Source organism: Rhineura floridana, chromosome 11 (assembly GCF_030035675.1).
Source record: "Rhineura floridana isolate rRhiFlo1 chromosome 11, rRhiFlo1.hap2, whole genome shotgun sequence".
NCBI lineage: Eukaryota > Metazoa > Chordata > Lepidosauria > Squamata > Rhineuridae > Rhineura > Rhineura floridana.
Window position 1 is genome coordinate 27713648 of NC_084490.1, and position 15561 is coordinate 27729208.

A 15561-nucleotide genomic window follows, 5' to 3' on the forward strand; every position below is an offset into this window, starting at 1 on the left:
CAAATCAGCTGCTCTACCACTTATAGTCCTTCCTCATTAATATAATTAACTTGTATTAAGAGCACATGTATGGGTGACCTTGGGCCAGTTACTGCCTCTCAGCCTCATGAAAACCCTATTCATAGGGTCGCCATAAGTCGGAATCGACTTGAAGGCAGTACATTTACATTTTACATACACCAGCCACATAAATATATGGAAAAATGGGCTATGTTCCTTATTGTTTTGGAATGATAAATCCCAAAACGATGCCATGATGCATTCAATTTATTGTAATCTTATAAGAATATTCAACTGCAAACACTTGTGGGGGGAAATACCTATTATTAATAAACAGTACAAGCTAATAGGTAAATGTAATTACTTCTCTCAGGCATGCTTATTCTGGCCCAACCATCTGTGCACCATATAGTGATTCTGAAGATCCCTGTGATTGGAAGCAGCAAGTAGTCAGAGGGTGGGAAGTCTCTTGCCATAGAGCCTAGTCTCTTGCCAGTGGCTTTTAGTCCACATCCCTCTGCACCTGCACACCTGTTTTCTCCCTACAGTATACATTCTCCTTCCAAGTTCTTGAGAAATATAGTGACAATAAGAAAGGGCAGTGGAGACTAGTGCTCATTGAAAGCTCAGACTAAAACCCAGAGTGGATTCACTGCCCCACTGACATCAGAGGCACCAGTCTCCACTAAGAAAAGGGGAAATGTTTGTAAAATGTATGACTAAGAAGCCCAACATACGGAATTAGATTTTTTTTAAAAAAAAAACCCAATATGTTTCTCGATCTGAATAATTTCAGACACAGAATCTGGGTTTTTTTAGCACAGAAATCTAGACACATGTATGCTGCAAACTCACATCCTGTTTCAATCTTATATGCACACACTTACTCGGGAGATTGGAGTGATCAAACATTGCATCCTGAGCATTAAGGAAGTCTGCAGTACTGGTATAACTTCTCCAACCTCTGATACTGCTGGCAAAGAGGGTGGATGCTGAAAAATAGAGCTTTGAGGAAAATTCAGCCACTTTTAGCAACATATTCTCACACATGGAAGGATTGTGCTCGCCTCCATATTCAAAACAGCATGCATCTGCCTTCTTCCAGCCTAGACAGAAACAGAACATGAGTGATACTGGAGTCAATGTTTCCCAGGCAAGAGGTAAAGAAATTAAAAGAACAAGCAGCTGAAGTTAGAGATGGGAGAGCAATTTGATTCAATTTGCATTTACAGCTGAATCAAATTTGCACTTTTTGAAACAATATGAGAACCAAAACATAGCCATCCTTTGAAATTCACACTTACCCAAATTTTGCGATGCAATTCTCCAAACAAAGAATATTTACAAATATGCATATTTTAGGGGAAAGTGTGCATAAAAATAAATATATTAGTAAAAATAACATAGAACAATGAATTATATTGTGATAAATTGCTTGGAAAAATGGGTACATTGGTCAAAACTGCAGACCACAAGGAGAAATTTGCACCAAAATGCTGAAGGATTTTAACAAGAATTTCATTTTTAAAAATCACACATTTCTGTAAAAATGTGGAGAACTGAATTTAAGATTGGAAAAAAGAGAAACTGAGAGAACCAAAATTGACAGATCCTTCTATCCCTGGCCACAGCAAATGGAGAGACCTCGGTGAGAAAGTATATCTACAGCACTCTTTCAACTTCTTTTGACATCCATCCCTCCTAACAGGAAAACTTATCCAGTCATTCTTAGCTCTTCTCCTGACTGCTTTTCATACAGTCACCATAGCCCCTTTTTTTCTGTTCCTGCCTGAGGGAGCAATCCAAACCCAAGATCTGCTGGGATGAGTGGGTTAGGATCTGGAGGATCTCTGGCTCAGCCAGACTACACTGGCCTAACTCATTCATCCCAGTGGAGCCAAGGCTGAGCCAAGACTGGCATAACTTATGCTGATGTAAGCCCTGGAAAATGGATGCTTCGGGGCAGTGGCGGAGGCGAGACCGAGGGGGAGTTATACTGGATTATAACTTTGTTCAGCTCAGTCCCGTGACCTGGCAACCCGGTTTAACTTACACCAGCAAAAAAGGTAGTGAAAGTCAAACTCTATTTTACAGGCTTGTTTCCCCTCTGCCAGGCTTGGAATGGCTCAATGGAAGTAGCCCCACTCTGAATGGGGTTTGGATCTGACGGACTTTATGCCGGCTTCTCATGCCCCGCAGACTGGAATGATATGAATGCCAAAGATATGAGCTGAGCACAAGTAAAGCAACACACACACCTCAAGCATCCTTCTCCCTCCCTCGCCAGCAACCACACTCCGTTATTTACTATCTAGAGAAACCTATGCAGCTCTAACTTCTCAGCGCTTTGTACTAGGCTTGATTTCTGCAGCAATTGCCTAAAACTCACTATGGTCAATCTGGAGAACAACTGGAGTCAATCGGAACTCTACAGGGGCTTGAAGTGGCTCTCCCCGTTCCGTGTTCGCCACCACATAGGCCGTTTGAGCAGACAGCACCCCAGAGCTCAGGCTGGTCTCCAGCACCAGATGCTGATTTGCCTTTGATTTTGTTTCCTCCAATTCCTGCAAAAGGGCCTGAGCTGCCAGCCGGTGAACAAGAAACCTGGAGGGGGGAGGAAAGAAAGTGCAAGGCAGAATCTGAGATTGGCTTTACTGGCCAATCCCATTCTGGTACAAGGGGGAAGCATTATGATAGGCTGCTGCAAACTTGAATGTCTTTAAAGACAAATATGGAAGATAAGGCTATGAGCGGCTACTCACCATTATGACTGTGTACCACCTCCAGTATCAGAAGTGGTACGCTAGGAATCACAAGTGAGGAGAATGCTGTTGCGCTCAGATCCAGCTTGCATGCTTCCCATAGGCATCTGGATTGCCATTGTGAAAATAGGATGCTGGATGAGATGGGCTGATCCAGCAGGGCTCTACTTTCTTAGTCATCAGACAGGATGAACTTCCTGCCAGAGCCTACTCTCTCAACTACAACTCCCATCATCCCTAGCCATTGGCCATGCTGACTGGGGCTGACGGGAGCTGGAGGGCTGTAGGTTCCTCATCCCTCCTATCGCTACAATCTCTTTCTAGGATACCAGGTCTCAAAATTTTAGCTTGGAGGAATGACCACATTTTGGAAAATTAGACAGCACTTTTCAGTGCGGCAGTAAAGAGCAAAGTGGGAAGGGAAAGAGTGCGGGGGGAGAGAGAAAATATTCCTACCTGTCATTCTCCTCTGCCTCAAGTGGAAATGTCATAACTTCTGTGAACGTTTGGCCTTGCATACTATACCGGAGCACAAAACTTCCCACCAAGAGGTCAGAGGCCTGCAGGGGAAAAGAAAGGCATCAGACCAAGGGGAGCTTGGTGGTGGTGGTGGTAGTGGGGTAGCTGGGAGATGCAAAAAGACCATGGGGACAAGGCCTAAAGAGATGCAGGCAGGATTTAGAGAAGTGAGCAGGTGTGTTCATGTGCAGGGCAGGGCCAGTCCTGCCATCTGGCAAAGTGAGGCAGCTGCCTTAGAAGAGAGAGACTTGGGGGATTGTGGGAGGGGCAGCAGTGGCAGCCTTCTCTCTGCCATATAATAATAATAATAATAATAATAATAATAATAATAATAATAATTAATTTGTTTGTCGCCTATCTGGCAATTAGCCACTCTAGGCGATGTACATTAAAAGAGATAAAATACAATAATAACAGATGTAATCACATTAATAACAATAGGTAAAATACTGGACAGTCATCAATACATATAAAAGCAATTATATTAACAACATACGATAAATGACAGAATCATGGTGATTTACCCAATGACCTCAAAGGCTTGCTGGAATAGCCACGTCTTCAGGGCCTTGCGGAATACATCTAGGGAAGGGGCATGTCGAAGATCACATGGGAGGGAGTTCCAGAGAGTGGGGGCCACCACAGAAAAGGCTCTCTCCCTAGTACCCACCAACCTAGCTGTTTTGGTTGGCGGGATTGAGAGAAGGCCTTGTGTGGCTGATCTAGTTGGGCAGCATAATTGGTGGCGGTGGAGGCGGTCTTTCAGGTAAGCTGGGCCGAAACCGTACAGGGTTTTAAAGGTTAAAACCAACACCTTGAATCAGGCCCGGAAAACAACCGGCAGCCAGTATAGGTCAAATAATACTGGCATGATGTGATCCCGTCGGCGGCTGTTGGTAAGTAAGCGCGCCGCTGCATTCTGTATAAGTTGTAATTTCCGGGTCGTTTTCAAGGGTAACCCCACGTAGAGCGCATTACAGTAGTCCAATCGAGAGGTGACCAGGGCATGCACCACGAGCAGGAGCTGTTGAACAGGGAGGTAGGGTTGCAGCCTACGTATAAGGTGTAATTGATACCAAGCTGCCCAGCTCACAGCCAAAATCTGAGCCTCCATGGACAGCTTGGAATCAATAACAACCCCGAGGCTGCGGACCTGGTCCTGTAGGGGCAACTTCACCCCACCAAACACCAGGTCAACATCTCCTAACCCTCCCTTGTCTCCCACAAGTAGTACCTCGGTCTTATCAGGGTTCAACTTCAACCTGTTCCTGCCCATCCATCCACTCACGGATTCCAGGCACTTGGACATGGTCTCCACAGCCTTCTCCGGTGAAGATTTAAATGAGAGATAGAGCTGAGTGTCATCCGCATATTGGTGACACTGCAGCCCAAATCTCCTGATGATCTCTCCCAGCGGCTTTACATAGATGTTAAATAGCATGGGAGAGAGGATAGAACCCTGTGGCACACCACAATTGAGAGGCCAAGGGTCTGAAACCTCGTCACCCAATGCTACCTGTTGGCGCCTATCAGAGAGAAAGGACTGGAACCACTGTAAAACCGTGCCTCCCAATCCCAAACTCTCCAGGCGATCTAAAAGGATACCGTGGTCGACGGTATCAAAAGCCGCTGAGAGATCCAGGAGGACAAGAAAGGTGAATTCTCCCCTATCCAGTGCCCTCCTCATATCATCTACCAAAGCGACCAAGGCTGTTTCAGTTCCATGTCCAGTCCTGAAACCCGATTGGTATGGATCTAGATAATCCGTTTCATCCAAGTGTGTCTGCAACTGATTTGCCACCACTCTCTCAATGACCTTGCCCAAGAATGGTAAGTTTGAAATTGGGCGGAAGTTGTTTAAAATCTGGGGATCCAAGGAGGACTTCTTTAAGATGGGTTTAATAATAGCCTCCTTGAGGGCTAGTGGCATAACACCCTCTTGCAAGGATGCATTAACCATTGCCTTGATCCCCTCACCCAATCTCTCTTTGCAGCTCATAAGGAGCCACGACGGGCAAGGATCATTTAGACAAGTGGTAGGCTTTACAGATGAGAGCACCTTGTCCACATCCTCAGCAGGAAGAGGCCGAAATCGATCCCATTTGACCGGTTTGCAACTGGTTAACTCTAGCTCACTCACTGTATCCACGGTGCATGGAATCGAGCTCCTCAGGTGTTTGATTTTATCAGCAAAGTGCTTTGCCAATTTGTCACAGGAGGCCTTAGACTGTTCCAAGGGTTCCTGAGCAACTGGACCGACCAGGCTTCAGACCACCTGGAACAACCTCCTGGGACAGCACTCAGCTGATGCAACAGAGGCAGCAAAGAATTCCCTCTTTGCTGCCCTTACCGCCACTTGGTAGGCAGCTATTGCTGCTCTAACCTGTGTCCGAGCATCTTCGGAGTGCGACTTCCACCACCGGCGCTCTAGTCGTCTCACCTCCTGTCTCAAAGTACGCAACCGTGGTGTGTACCATGGTGCTACTTGAGTTCTGTTCAGGGGGAGAGGACGTTTCGGAGCCACTCGGTCTAACGCCCCGGCGATCCTCTCATTCCACTCCATCACCAGGGCATCGACCGGGCGACCTTCAGCAGGTTCCAATTCCCCAAGCGCTGTCAGGAAACCATCTGGATCCATCAGGCGCATGGGGCGGACCATTCTAATAGGACCTTTACCCCTGCGGAGGGCATGCGGCATCGAGAGATCCATCTTTACCAGATAGTGGTCTGACCATGACACATTCCTCCTGAGCACACACACAGAGACACACACATGACCTTCCCTTCAGCTATCCATCTGCTCTCAAGTTTGGTGGTCATAACTGGCACTGAAGTAAGATTCAACTGCCAGTCCAGCTGTATTCTGTACACTGGGCAGTATTCAACTTAATAATTATACAAGCCGAACAACTTCTGTTTGCACATTGGGACCTTCCCTGCTCCTTCCCTTCAGGCGCCCCTTAAATAAGCTCTAGGGATTCCCAGAACCCACTGGAGAAGATTGGGGATAGTGTAGGGCATGCACAGGGGGAGAAGGGGGGAACTCTCATTGCGGAAGTGGAAGTCATGTCACTTGCACAATTATTTCATTGAATACCACCCACTGAATTGTGGACAGGTGGCATCTTGTTGCTTGCCTCAGGCAGCAAAATGTCTTGGGGCAGACGGCCCTGCATGCGTGCATATGTGTGTGCATGCATATGTGAACTCGTAGAACAAGTTCAACCTGTCTATCACTGAGGCTGCTTCCAGACTCTCACTGTTTTCAGTTGGGATTCAATCACACACCGGCAAATTCAGAATTTAAATTAACAAAGCTGTTTGCATCTCTTTTGCAACAAATCCACTTCCCCAAAAGATTGCAATTTTTGCAATAAGGGAAATGAAGGGGAAATGCACTGGAAAGTGCAAGATGACAGTTGCAATGACACAACACCATCTAGTCACTTCCTCTCACACAAATCAGAATAAACACTCATTAAATAGCAAATGTGGTCCAATTACCCTTCAAGCAAATCAGAATAAATATTCAAAAAAACAGGTTGTCTGGAAACAACTTAACTTAGTGGAGCAGAAAAACAAAAGACAGGTTCTAGGGGAGTCTTTCCCAACCAGTGTGCCTCCAGATGTTGTTGGACCACAACTCCCATCAGCCTCAGCCAGCATTGCCAGTGGTCCAACAACATCTGGAGGCACACTGGTTGGGAAAGGCTGTTCTAGGGAATAGTTTTGGGGCTGGAGTGCCACTGTTCTTGGAGGATGCAGTACTAAAGAATCTGATACTTTGCTGACATGGCTCCCACCCAGCACAAAAGCAGAGTGTCCTCCTTTAAACAAGAATGGATATATGGTGCAGTTTTACAAGAGTCCTGGGAAGGGGGCTGCAGAATGCAGTAGTGGATGAAGATCACATTGTCTTAGAAACTCTGCATTCATTAAAATAGTTTCTAATAATTTAGGCTGCACATGAGCAATGCCTGCTGAAATTAAGTTGGAGAGGCAGCTGAAATGGATTTAAATTGGCCAAGGACAGGACGTTGGTGCCTGTATGGTTCATCACAACCCTCTTCGTGACCAGCAGAGCAGGATTCAGTTTTGCCATATAATAGCATTTGTAGAATCAATTATGAAAAACATTGACATTAAACCTGTAAGTAATATCTACAGGTCAAGGAGTTTAGCTTCCCTTTGCACAGGATTTTCAGAGTACTGATAATTTCTAGTTAATTTTAGGTTAGTGCAGACTACACATGGCCCTCTTCATAACCTCTGGATGAAGAGAGGGTGCCCCCCTTCTCCTACAGTCATCTGCGTCCCAGGAGAAGATTATTTTCCACAAGGCTATCATCTCCTTGTCCGCATCCTTTCCCCTCTACAACACACATCATATGAAATTTAACCACCTTTAGATTGGGACTACTTGCCTGTTGCTCTCCATAGATCTGAGCATAGATGAGGCAGCATTCCCCTGCGAGGATGACCTGAGGGCTTGATCCCACAAGCACAGCCTTGAGGCCAGGAGGCAAATCCCACTCTAGTTTAATGTCCATCATTAATGGCTGCAGGGCATTCTTCAGAGATCGCAGTGCCTGTGGAACACAAATGATCTCACAGTGAAGCGGGCATTTCAAACATGGCTTAATGAATGAACTGAGGTTAAACTTTAGATTTGTGCTCTGAGGGCCTGACGGTTAAAGCACTCTGGCCACTGAAGCTCTATCAGGGGAATAGGAGTCTCCCAACAACTCTCAGCACCTTTCACAAACTACACTTCCCAAGATTCTTTGGGGAAAGCCATCACTGTTTAAAGTGGAATAAATGTCTGGCATGGATGTGGCCTCCTGGTTAGCTAAGCCAAACACCTATTAGTCTGGCTTTTAGAACACTGCCAGTTGGTCCCTACTGAGTGTGCCTCTGCTTATCATAGACTCCAATGTTAATTTTCTTAAATTAATGAAAAATCAGTCATGGTTAAACTGCAGAAGATGAAGGTCAGAGTATGGGGCAATGTCAGTAACAGGTTGGATGATCATGGCTGATTTTTAATTAATTTCAACAAATTATGAGACCACTGACAGAAAAATTTCCAACAGGGGTCTGGATTTTTTCCCTCTTGTTTTAAACTTTGAACACTGGATTCTCTCTAGGTGTTTCATGTATTGCCATGAAAACTTAGAGGGTTGTTAAGCAAGCATTTCTGAGTTCAGGACTTGTAAGGTTTTGTTTTGAAATGAGCTTATGGGAAACAGCAGAATGGCATGGTTGTATTTTCAATTTAACATGGTGGAATGTGAAAAATCCATGCTGGCAACAGTATATAGCCACTCTCGTCGCTGTATAATTATAGCTTCTCCTGCCTTAAAAGTATAGGAGCTCTTCCAGACAGCTATAAATAACTTGCACATTGGGTACAAAAGAGCCCACTTCAAAACAGCACTTTTCCCAGTAATAAGGTCATTAGGACAATTACATTTAGCCAGTATCCTCTGTCCTAACAGACAGAGAGACAGTGGAGACAGGTGGAGCAGTGAATCCACTCCAGGATGAGAACTTTCAAGGAGCTGTCCAAGGTGCTGAAGCCTGTGTGCAAAATAGGTTCGGTGATTTGGACAGCTCCTTGAAAGTATGCACTAAAACCCAGAGTAGATTCACTGCCCTACTGACATTGTAGCCACTAGTCTCCACTCAGAGAGAGGAAGATGGATGATGGATGGTACTGCTGGCTCTCCTTTGACAATTCACTTTGCTTCCATGCTGGAGGTAAAGGAGAAATGTCCCGCCCTCTGCAGCTAGCCCAGAAACCAAGTGAGCTGCTGAAGGAGAGAGAGGTGAGGAAGTGGAGAAAAGAGGCAAGACTAGAAATGAGGGGGATGCAGAGCAAAACCCCTTTGAGTGGCCCATGACACCACAAAGTGACAGATGTTAGGAAAAAAGAGAAACAAAGAGAAAAGGGGTGGAGAGAAAGAGAGAGAGGTGTAAGTAAAATAAGTAAAGTACGTAAAGTAAGTAAGTTACTGTAAACCGCCCAGAGAGCTTCAGCTATGGGGCGGTATAAAAATACAATAAATAAATAAATAAAATGGGGTGCCCACCAGCATGTGGCTCCTGGCAGATTTCACCCAAAGGAATATGGCCCTTGACAGTTTCCCACCCATGCTCCTGTCTAGTGGGTTCAGGAACTGGGGGAGGAGGATGCTAGGAAGTTTCCTTTAATGGAGTCAGATCATTGATCCACCTAGCTCAGCATCATCAATACCAGTGAGCGGGAACCTATGGCCATCCACAAGTTGTTGGACTCCAGCTCCCATTATTCCTGACCGCTGGCCATGCTGACTTCGGCTGATGGGAGGAGTCTGATAATACCTGGCAGGCCATAGGCTCCTCATCCCTGGTCTATCCTGATTAACAGCAACTCTCCAGAATGTCAGTCGAAAGCCTTTCCCAGACTTACCTGGAGATGCCAAGGATTGAATCTTCTACAAGCCCTCAACCACTGAGCGACAGCCCTTCACCCAAGTATTGGGTGGGGTCTATCAGATCATGCCAAGGAAGACAAAACACCTTGGTGCTCACCTTGGCCTGCATTTGCTCCTTGCTTGTGATGAATTCAGCAGTGCCATGACCTGCTTGGGCAATGCCTTTTATGAGGTAGGTGGATGACCCTTGACCAATCCCAAAGGCGAAACATCTATGGAAGAGGGGCAAGAGGTCAATGCCTTGCTCTATCAAAGCATGCCTGTTTCAAGTGGCATCCACCATCAAGGCTTGCTTACCGCAGTATTTTGTCACTCCCTCCAGTAAAACTGAGTGTCTCTCAAGCAACCACTACTGGGACCTTAAAAGTGAGTCAACTTCAGATCCTGCCTGGATCTGTCTCAGACCTTCCTGCTTTCTCAAGGCTCTACCCATGGTCAACCAGGATCTCCCTCCACCCCATCCCACAGGGCCAGAACACTTGAAATCAAACATCAGTCACCCTACCACAATCTGATACCTTGTCCTCACCTGTGGGATTTACTGTGGCTTTGAACTTCAGCAGTGACCTCATTTATGTTTGATACCTCTCCATCTGTGAATATAAAAACCTAGGGAAAGGGGGATACACAGTGAAGCTGGGAACCTCTACACTTCCTCCTCCTCTGCCCTCCCCCCAATCGCTTGGGGAGGAAGAGATTAATATTTTGAATCCCCAGTTCAGACTTGCTAGTTGTTGACAGAAGGTAGTTTGTCCACAGGAAATATTCCAAATTTTCTTGTGATAATAATCTCTTTCTCTAAAATAGTATATCCAAACAAAGGAAGCCGTTTATTTTAAGTCGATAGTCAGGCATACGGGGGAGAAATCCAAAATTTGAACAGACATTGGCTTTTTTTGGATTATCTCTCCTAACCTGTCAAAATAGGGAGGGGACAAAGGCTCGTTCTATGATGCATAGGTGATATGCTGCAAGGATTATCAGTATCATATGGAATTATTTTAATTAGTTAATTTCAAAGATGGATTTTTCTTATGGCATTAGCTTTACCACTAAACTATTCTCTCCCTTCGCTTTTCCCACCGGAAGACCTTCGTCTTGTTGGAACTTGTGGGTTGAGGCTGCATGGGGTTATAAAGGGTAGCTAGAGAGGAGACCTCCTGATTGCTAGGCTAATACCTATCCTTTGATCTCCTGCTGTCACTCCCTTCCTGCTAGACTGATATGCAGAGGATGTTGACCACATCTCCTTCCTCCTCCTTCTTTCTCTTGAGAGGGAGAGCAGACATATCCTCTTTGTCTCTCCCTCTCCTTCAAGCATGAGGGCAAACACTAGGCTTAGTGTTTGCATCTCCAACTTAGCTAGTTAGCTATATGTAGAACTCTTTCTTATCAAGTATGCACTTCCAGAATAAAGTAGTGATTTCTTATTTTAAAGCTTAAAGTCTCTGTCTGACTAATTCCAGGGAAGGTATAATCTGTAGCCAAGATTCAAACACACAAAGGCACACTCAGACGCTCCATTCCCAATTTCACAACACATCTGAGGATCTTTCTATACCACAAGGATAGGGGGAAACCCCCTCCCCCCCTCCAATGTTTCTGAACTACAGCTCCCATCACCAGCAGCCAGCATGGCCAATGGTTATGAATTATGGAAGTTGTAGCTAACAACATTTGGAAGGCCACAGGTTCCCCATACCTGCTATACCAGAAGAAGCACAGGAAGATCACTGTTCTGTTAGCCACTGATCACAGAAACAAGAACACAGGAATCTGCTTTCCACTGAGTCATACCACTGGATCATTAAGCTCTGTATTGTCAACACACTGACAGGTAGTGGCTGTCCAGTGTTTCAGACAGGGGTCTTTCCCATGCCTATCTGGAGATGCTGATGTTCTGCATACAGATCATGTGCCCTATCACTGAATTATAGCTCAGGGCTGGCTTGGTCAGTCCCATCTACAAAAGATGTTGTACATCTGTATGATACTAGTTTTGAGGTGCGAAGCTGAGACTGTTTTGAGACTAGCTGAGCTGACTTCTTTGCCCTTCTTTGTATCAGTAAAGATTCTAATGTTTAATGAGGAGAGATTTGTGCATTGACACGCAATGGATATGTATCCCCAAGTAGCTACAATGAATTTATCTTACGCACGGGGTATGTGTGATGTCAGTACCTGACGATCATATCCTTCCCAGCATGGCTGCCTGTAAATAGCCTTCAGTGCTTGCAGAATCTCAGTGCCTCCCAAGTTAGCCTTGAGGTCCAACACACCCCTCAGGGACTCCAACATGGTCTGCTGGGTGTATTTTACACTCTTCCTGAAGAGAGCACCAGAGAGTAAAGAATGCATAGGACACTATATCTTCTTCCCCACACCCACTTAGCTCCAGAATTTCCTTAACAAGGCCCATTATCAGCACAAGAGTTCAAAATATTTTTTCCTCTTTGGTCTCAAATGCCTGGCTCCCCTTACCCTAATTCAAATCAAAATCTACACCCCACTTTAGGTTCAGCTATTTCTCTCTTAAATAGATACTGGCAACAGATATTTTAGTTAACTGTTCAACTTTAGACCACTGATTCAAATTTTTTAAATCAGTATACTGCAAATAATCAAAGAAGGTGCCTTGGCAATTCTGAATGAAGGGAGTATAAGCCTTTTTTTGGAGCACAATATTGCTAGTAAAAGCTAATTCAATGCAGGGGTCTTTTCAGAGTCATCCTAAAACACCTGCTTCCCAGGTATACAAATTACCATCAGAAAGTGATTTGTAAATTTAGAATGGTTTGAATCCAAACGTCAACGCTATCCATTTAAAGCACCATGATATTAAACAGTCATGGCTTCCTCCAAAGAATCCTGGGAACTTTAGTATGCTAAGATGCTGAGAATTGTCAGGAGACCCTAATTCACCTCACAGAGTTACAACTGCCAGAGTTTTTTGGGGAGAGGGATTGATTGTTAAACCACTCTGAGAATTATACTTCTGTGAGGGGAACAGGGATCTCATAACAACCCTCAATACCCTTAACAAACTAAAGTTCCCAGGATTCTTTGGAGGAAAGCATTACTGTTAAAGTGATATGATAGTGCTTTAAATGTATAGTGTGGGCATGGCCTTAGTTGTACTTAAGTTCCACTGAAATAAATGTGAGAAGTTAGCTATGAATTAAGTTCACTGATCTCAATGGAAACTCAGTCTGGATCCAATCCATCACGCACATTTATACTTCAAATACAAGAACTATTCCAAGCTTAACTTTAAAGGTGAAGCAAAGATACAGATTTGGTGTTTCTTTGTTCAGCCCTGACCAAAAGAAATCGCTAACAGCAGAGAACGGGGAGGTAAACCTTAAAATTTGTATGCTTTGAAGTCCTAGAATCTTTGACTCCTTATTGGCAACCACCTTGAGATATTCATTCTTTTCTTTATTCACCTTCACCCTTTTGTTTATTTATTTATTTTCTTACATACATATCCCACTTTTCATTCATCAAGGAACTCAAGGCAGCATACATGTGGTTCCCAGCTGGTCTCCCATCCAGGCACTGACCAGACCCAGACCTGCTTAGCTTCAGCAAGGTGGTGGCCTTGCAAGGGTAAAAATTCAACAAAATAAATAAATAAGTCTCGGTCACTTACCGGTAGAATGAGTAGTAGGAGGATCCAAATGCATAGATGTTGAAGTAACATCCCAGAGGGAGACTCTTCAATAGGAAAATCAAAGTCTCCTAAGACAAAAAGCATAGTCAACCTGGGTTATTATCCCAACCTAGCCTGTTGACACCATCTCAGCAATAAGGCAGTCCATCCTAACCTGGACCTGCAGACTTCCATGCATCACGTCCTATCTGTCCATTCTACATCACCTGGCCTGTACACCCAAATTCTATTTTATCCAAGAGGATAAAGTCCCCAAACAGTCCTTATTGGCCTGTCTGGAATTAAATTGAACTGGTTACCACTCTAATTCCCAGTGCAAGAGAGATGCATAACATTCACCATAGTCAAGCGTGGAGAAAGGGATACCCTGCCCCATGTATTTTTCCATAAATGAGTAATGCCAGCTTTCACTTTGAAACTCAAAGCTCAGTCTGCCTGCAATCTAGTCTTCTTCTATCATTATGATTTTAACAGCCTACCTTTAATCTCCTCCCCCTGTAAACCCAACTGCTACCAGTTTCTGTTAGCACACAGATCACCATGCCTTGCCCATAGGTTTTCCATCACATCCCTTTCATCCAGCCAGCTTGCACCTTGGCACTCTGAATGCGGGGTATGGCTTGAGAGCTCCCTGTGGTGTTGTAATTCATGCTGCCGGAGCAATCCATCAAGAATAGAAATTCGCCTGTCGCATTCAGACCTGGCTTTGAGGCAGGAGGTCTTGGATACAGGGTGAGCAGAAGCATTGGGTCTCCCATCAGTGAACCTGTATTGTAAGACAGGGGTGGAGAGGATGGGATTCAGCAGACATTTCAACCCAAGGCTGCTCCCCAGTTATTGCCCTGGGCACCAGCATCTCATGTACCCTATCCAAGCTCTGCTTCCAAGACCTCCCTTTCTACCAGCCAGAACTAGAGATGGGGGAGAATTCAGTTTTTTGCACTTCTTAAAACACAGAAACCAAAATGCAGCTATATTTGAAAATTTGTACTTCTCTGAATTGTACAGTGCAGTTTGCCATACAAAAATGTATACAAAAATGCATACATTAGAGAAAAGAGCATACCAAAAAAATTGGGGAAAATTGCTTCCCAAAAGGTGTACATTAGAAGAAATGTACTGACAAGTTTTTGCGAGGATTTTTAAAAACAAATTGTAAACTGATGCAGAAATGTGGTGGACTGAACCTAAGATTGGGAAAAAATAGAAACTGCAAAGAAACTGAAAATGACATGTTTGTACATCCTTAGCCCTTACTCACCTGGATCTGCCCCAGGCTTTCCAGCCTCTAGCAGGAGACTGGGCCTGTGAACCTCCTCCTTGTAATATATCAGCAGCTCCACATCTCTGTCAAAGTGGTGCCCTTCAGCTAAGGAAATCTTTGGCAGGGGCACAATAAACAAAAGCAAAAGTTACAATCTGGGCATGAATTGCCCCAAAGATTCCACCACCAGCAACTCAGTTTTCCCTTTGCAGGAAACCTATCAAATTAACTGAGGTTAAGTTAGATTCAAGTCTTCATGCTATCCTGAAAAAAAATAAAATCACACTACAATTAGTGACAGGGTTTTTTTTATGCCCTCTCCATAACGCCAATTCAAAATGTGCATATATACACATTCTTACAGGGGGGGAGGTTAAGTATTTGCAAATTTAACAAAGAAAAAAAGAATTTTTACAATGAAGGAAAGAAAAATAAATATATAAATAATTCTTTTTAAAAACTGCCATCAGTTCACATTAAGAATTCACATTTAAAACACCAAAGAATCTTGAGAACTGTACTTTTACCTCTCACAGAGCTGCAGTTACCAGGATTCTTCGAGGAAAGGCATGTGCTTTAAATGTATAGTGTGAATGTGACCTATGTGCCTATGTGAGTGTGCCTATTAGAGGGTATGTGGTGACCACACCCAGCACTGGCATGCAACCTTCCATAGGGTTGGCCAAGGGTGAAAAAAAAGGTTGGCTACCTGTGGAACAGAGGAAGAAAAAACATGCTCTTTCTGAAATCAGTTAATAACAACTCTGGCAGCTTTCTTTACCTGGGCCCTGGTGTGGTCTTCCGTTGCATACTACAGGGGTGTCAGGGGGCAGTTTGACTCCACACGGGAGATCCCATAGGGAGAAT

At 44.5% G+C, this 15561-nt stretch overlaps 1 protein-coding gene across 1 annotated transcript in view; it reads right to left on the minus strand.

Annotated features, from left to right (window-relative positions):
- LOC133367663 (von Willebrand factor A domain-containing protein 5A-like) overlaps positions 1–15561 on the minus strand; it is a 30189-nt gene that overhangs the window by 4345 nt on the left and 10283 nt on the right. Inside the window, exons 5-14 of the mRNA XM_061591758.1 lie at positions 14692–14809; positions 14024–14196; positions 13410–13498; positions 11939–12083; positions 10287–10366; positions 9855–9969; positions 7706–7888; positions 3219–3322; positions 2390–2604; positions 888–1106 (exon numbers count right to left, since the gene is read on the minus strand). Of these exons, the coding sequence (XP_061447742.1) occupies positions 888–1106; positions 2390–2604; positions 3219–3322; positions 7706–7888; positions 9855–9969; positions 10287–10366; positions 11939–12083; positions 13410–13498; positions 14024–14196; positions 14692–14809 (1441 nt within the window). The remainder of the gene's footprint in view (positions 1–887; positions 1107–2389; positions 2605–3218; positions 3323–7705; positions 7889–9854; positions 9970–10286; positions 10367–11938; positions 12084–13409; positions 13499–14023; positions 14197–14691; positions 14810–15561) is intronic.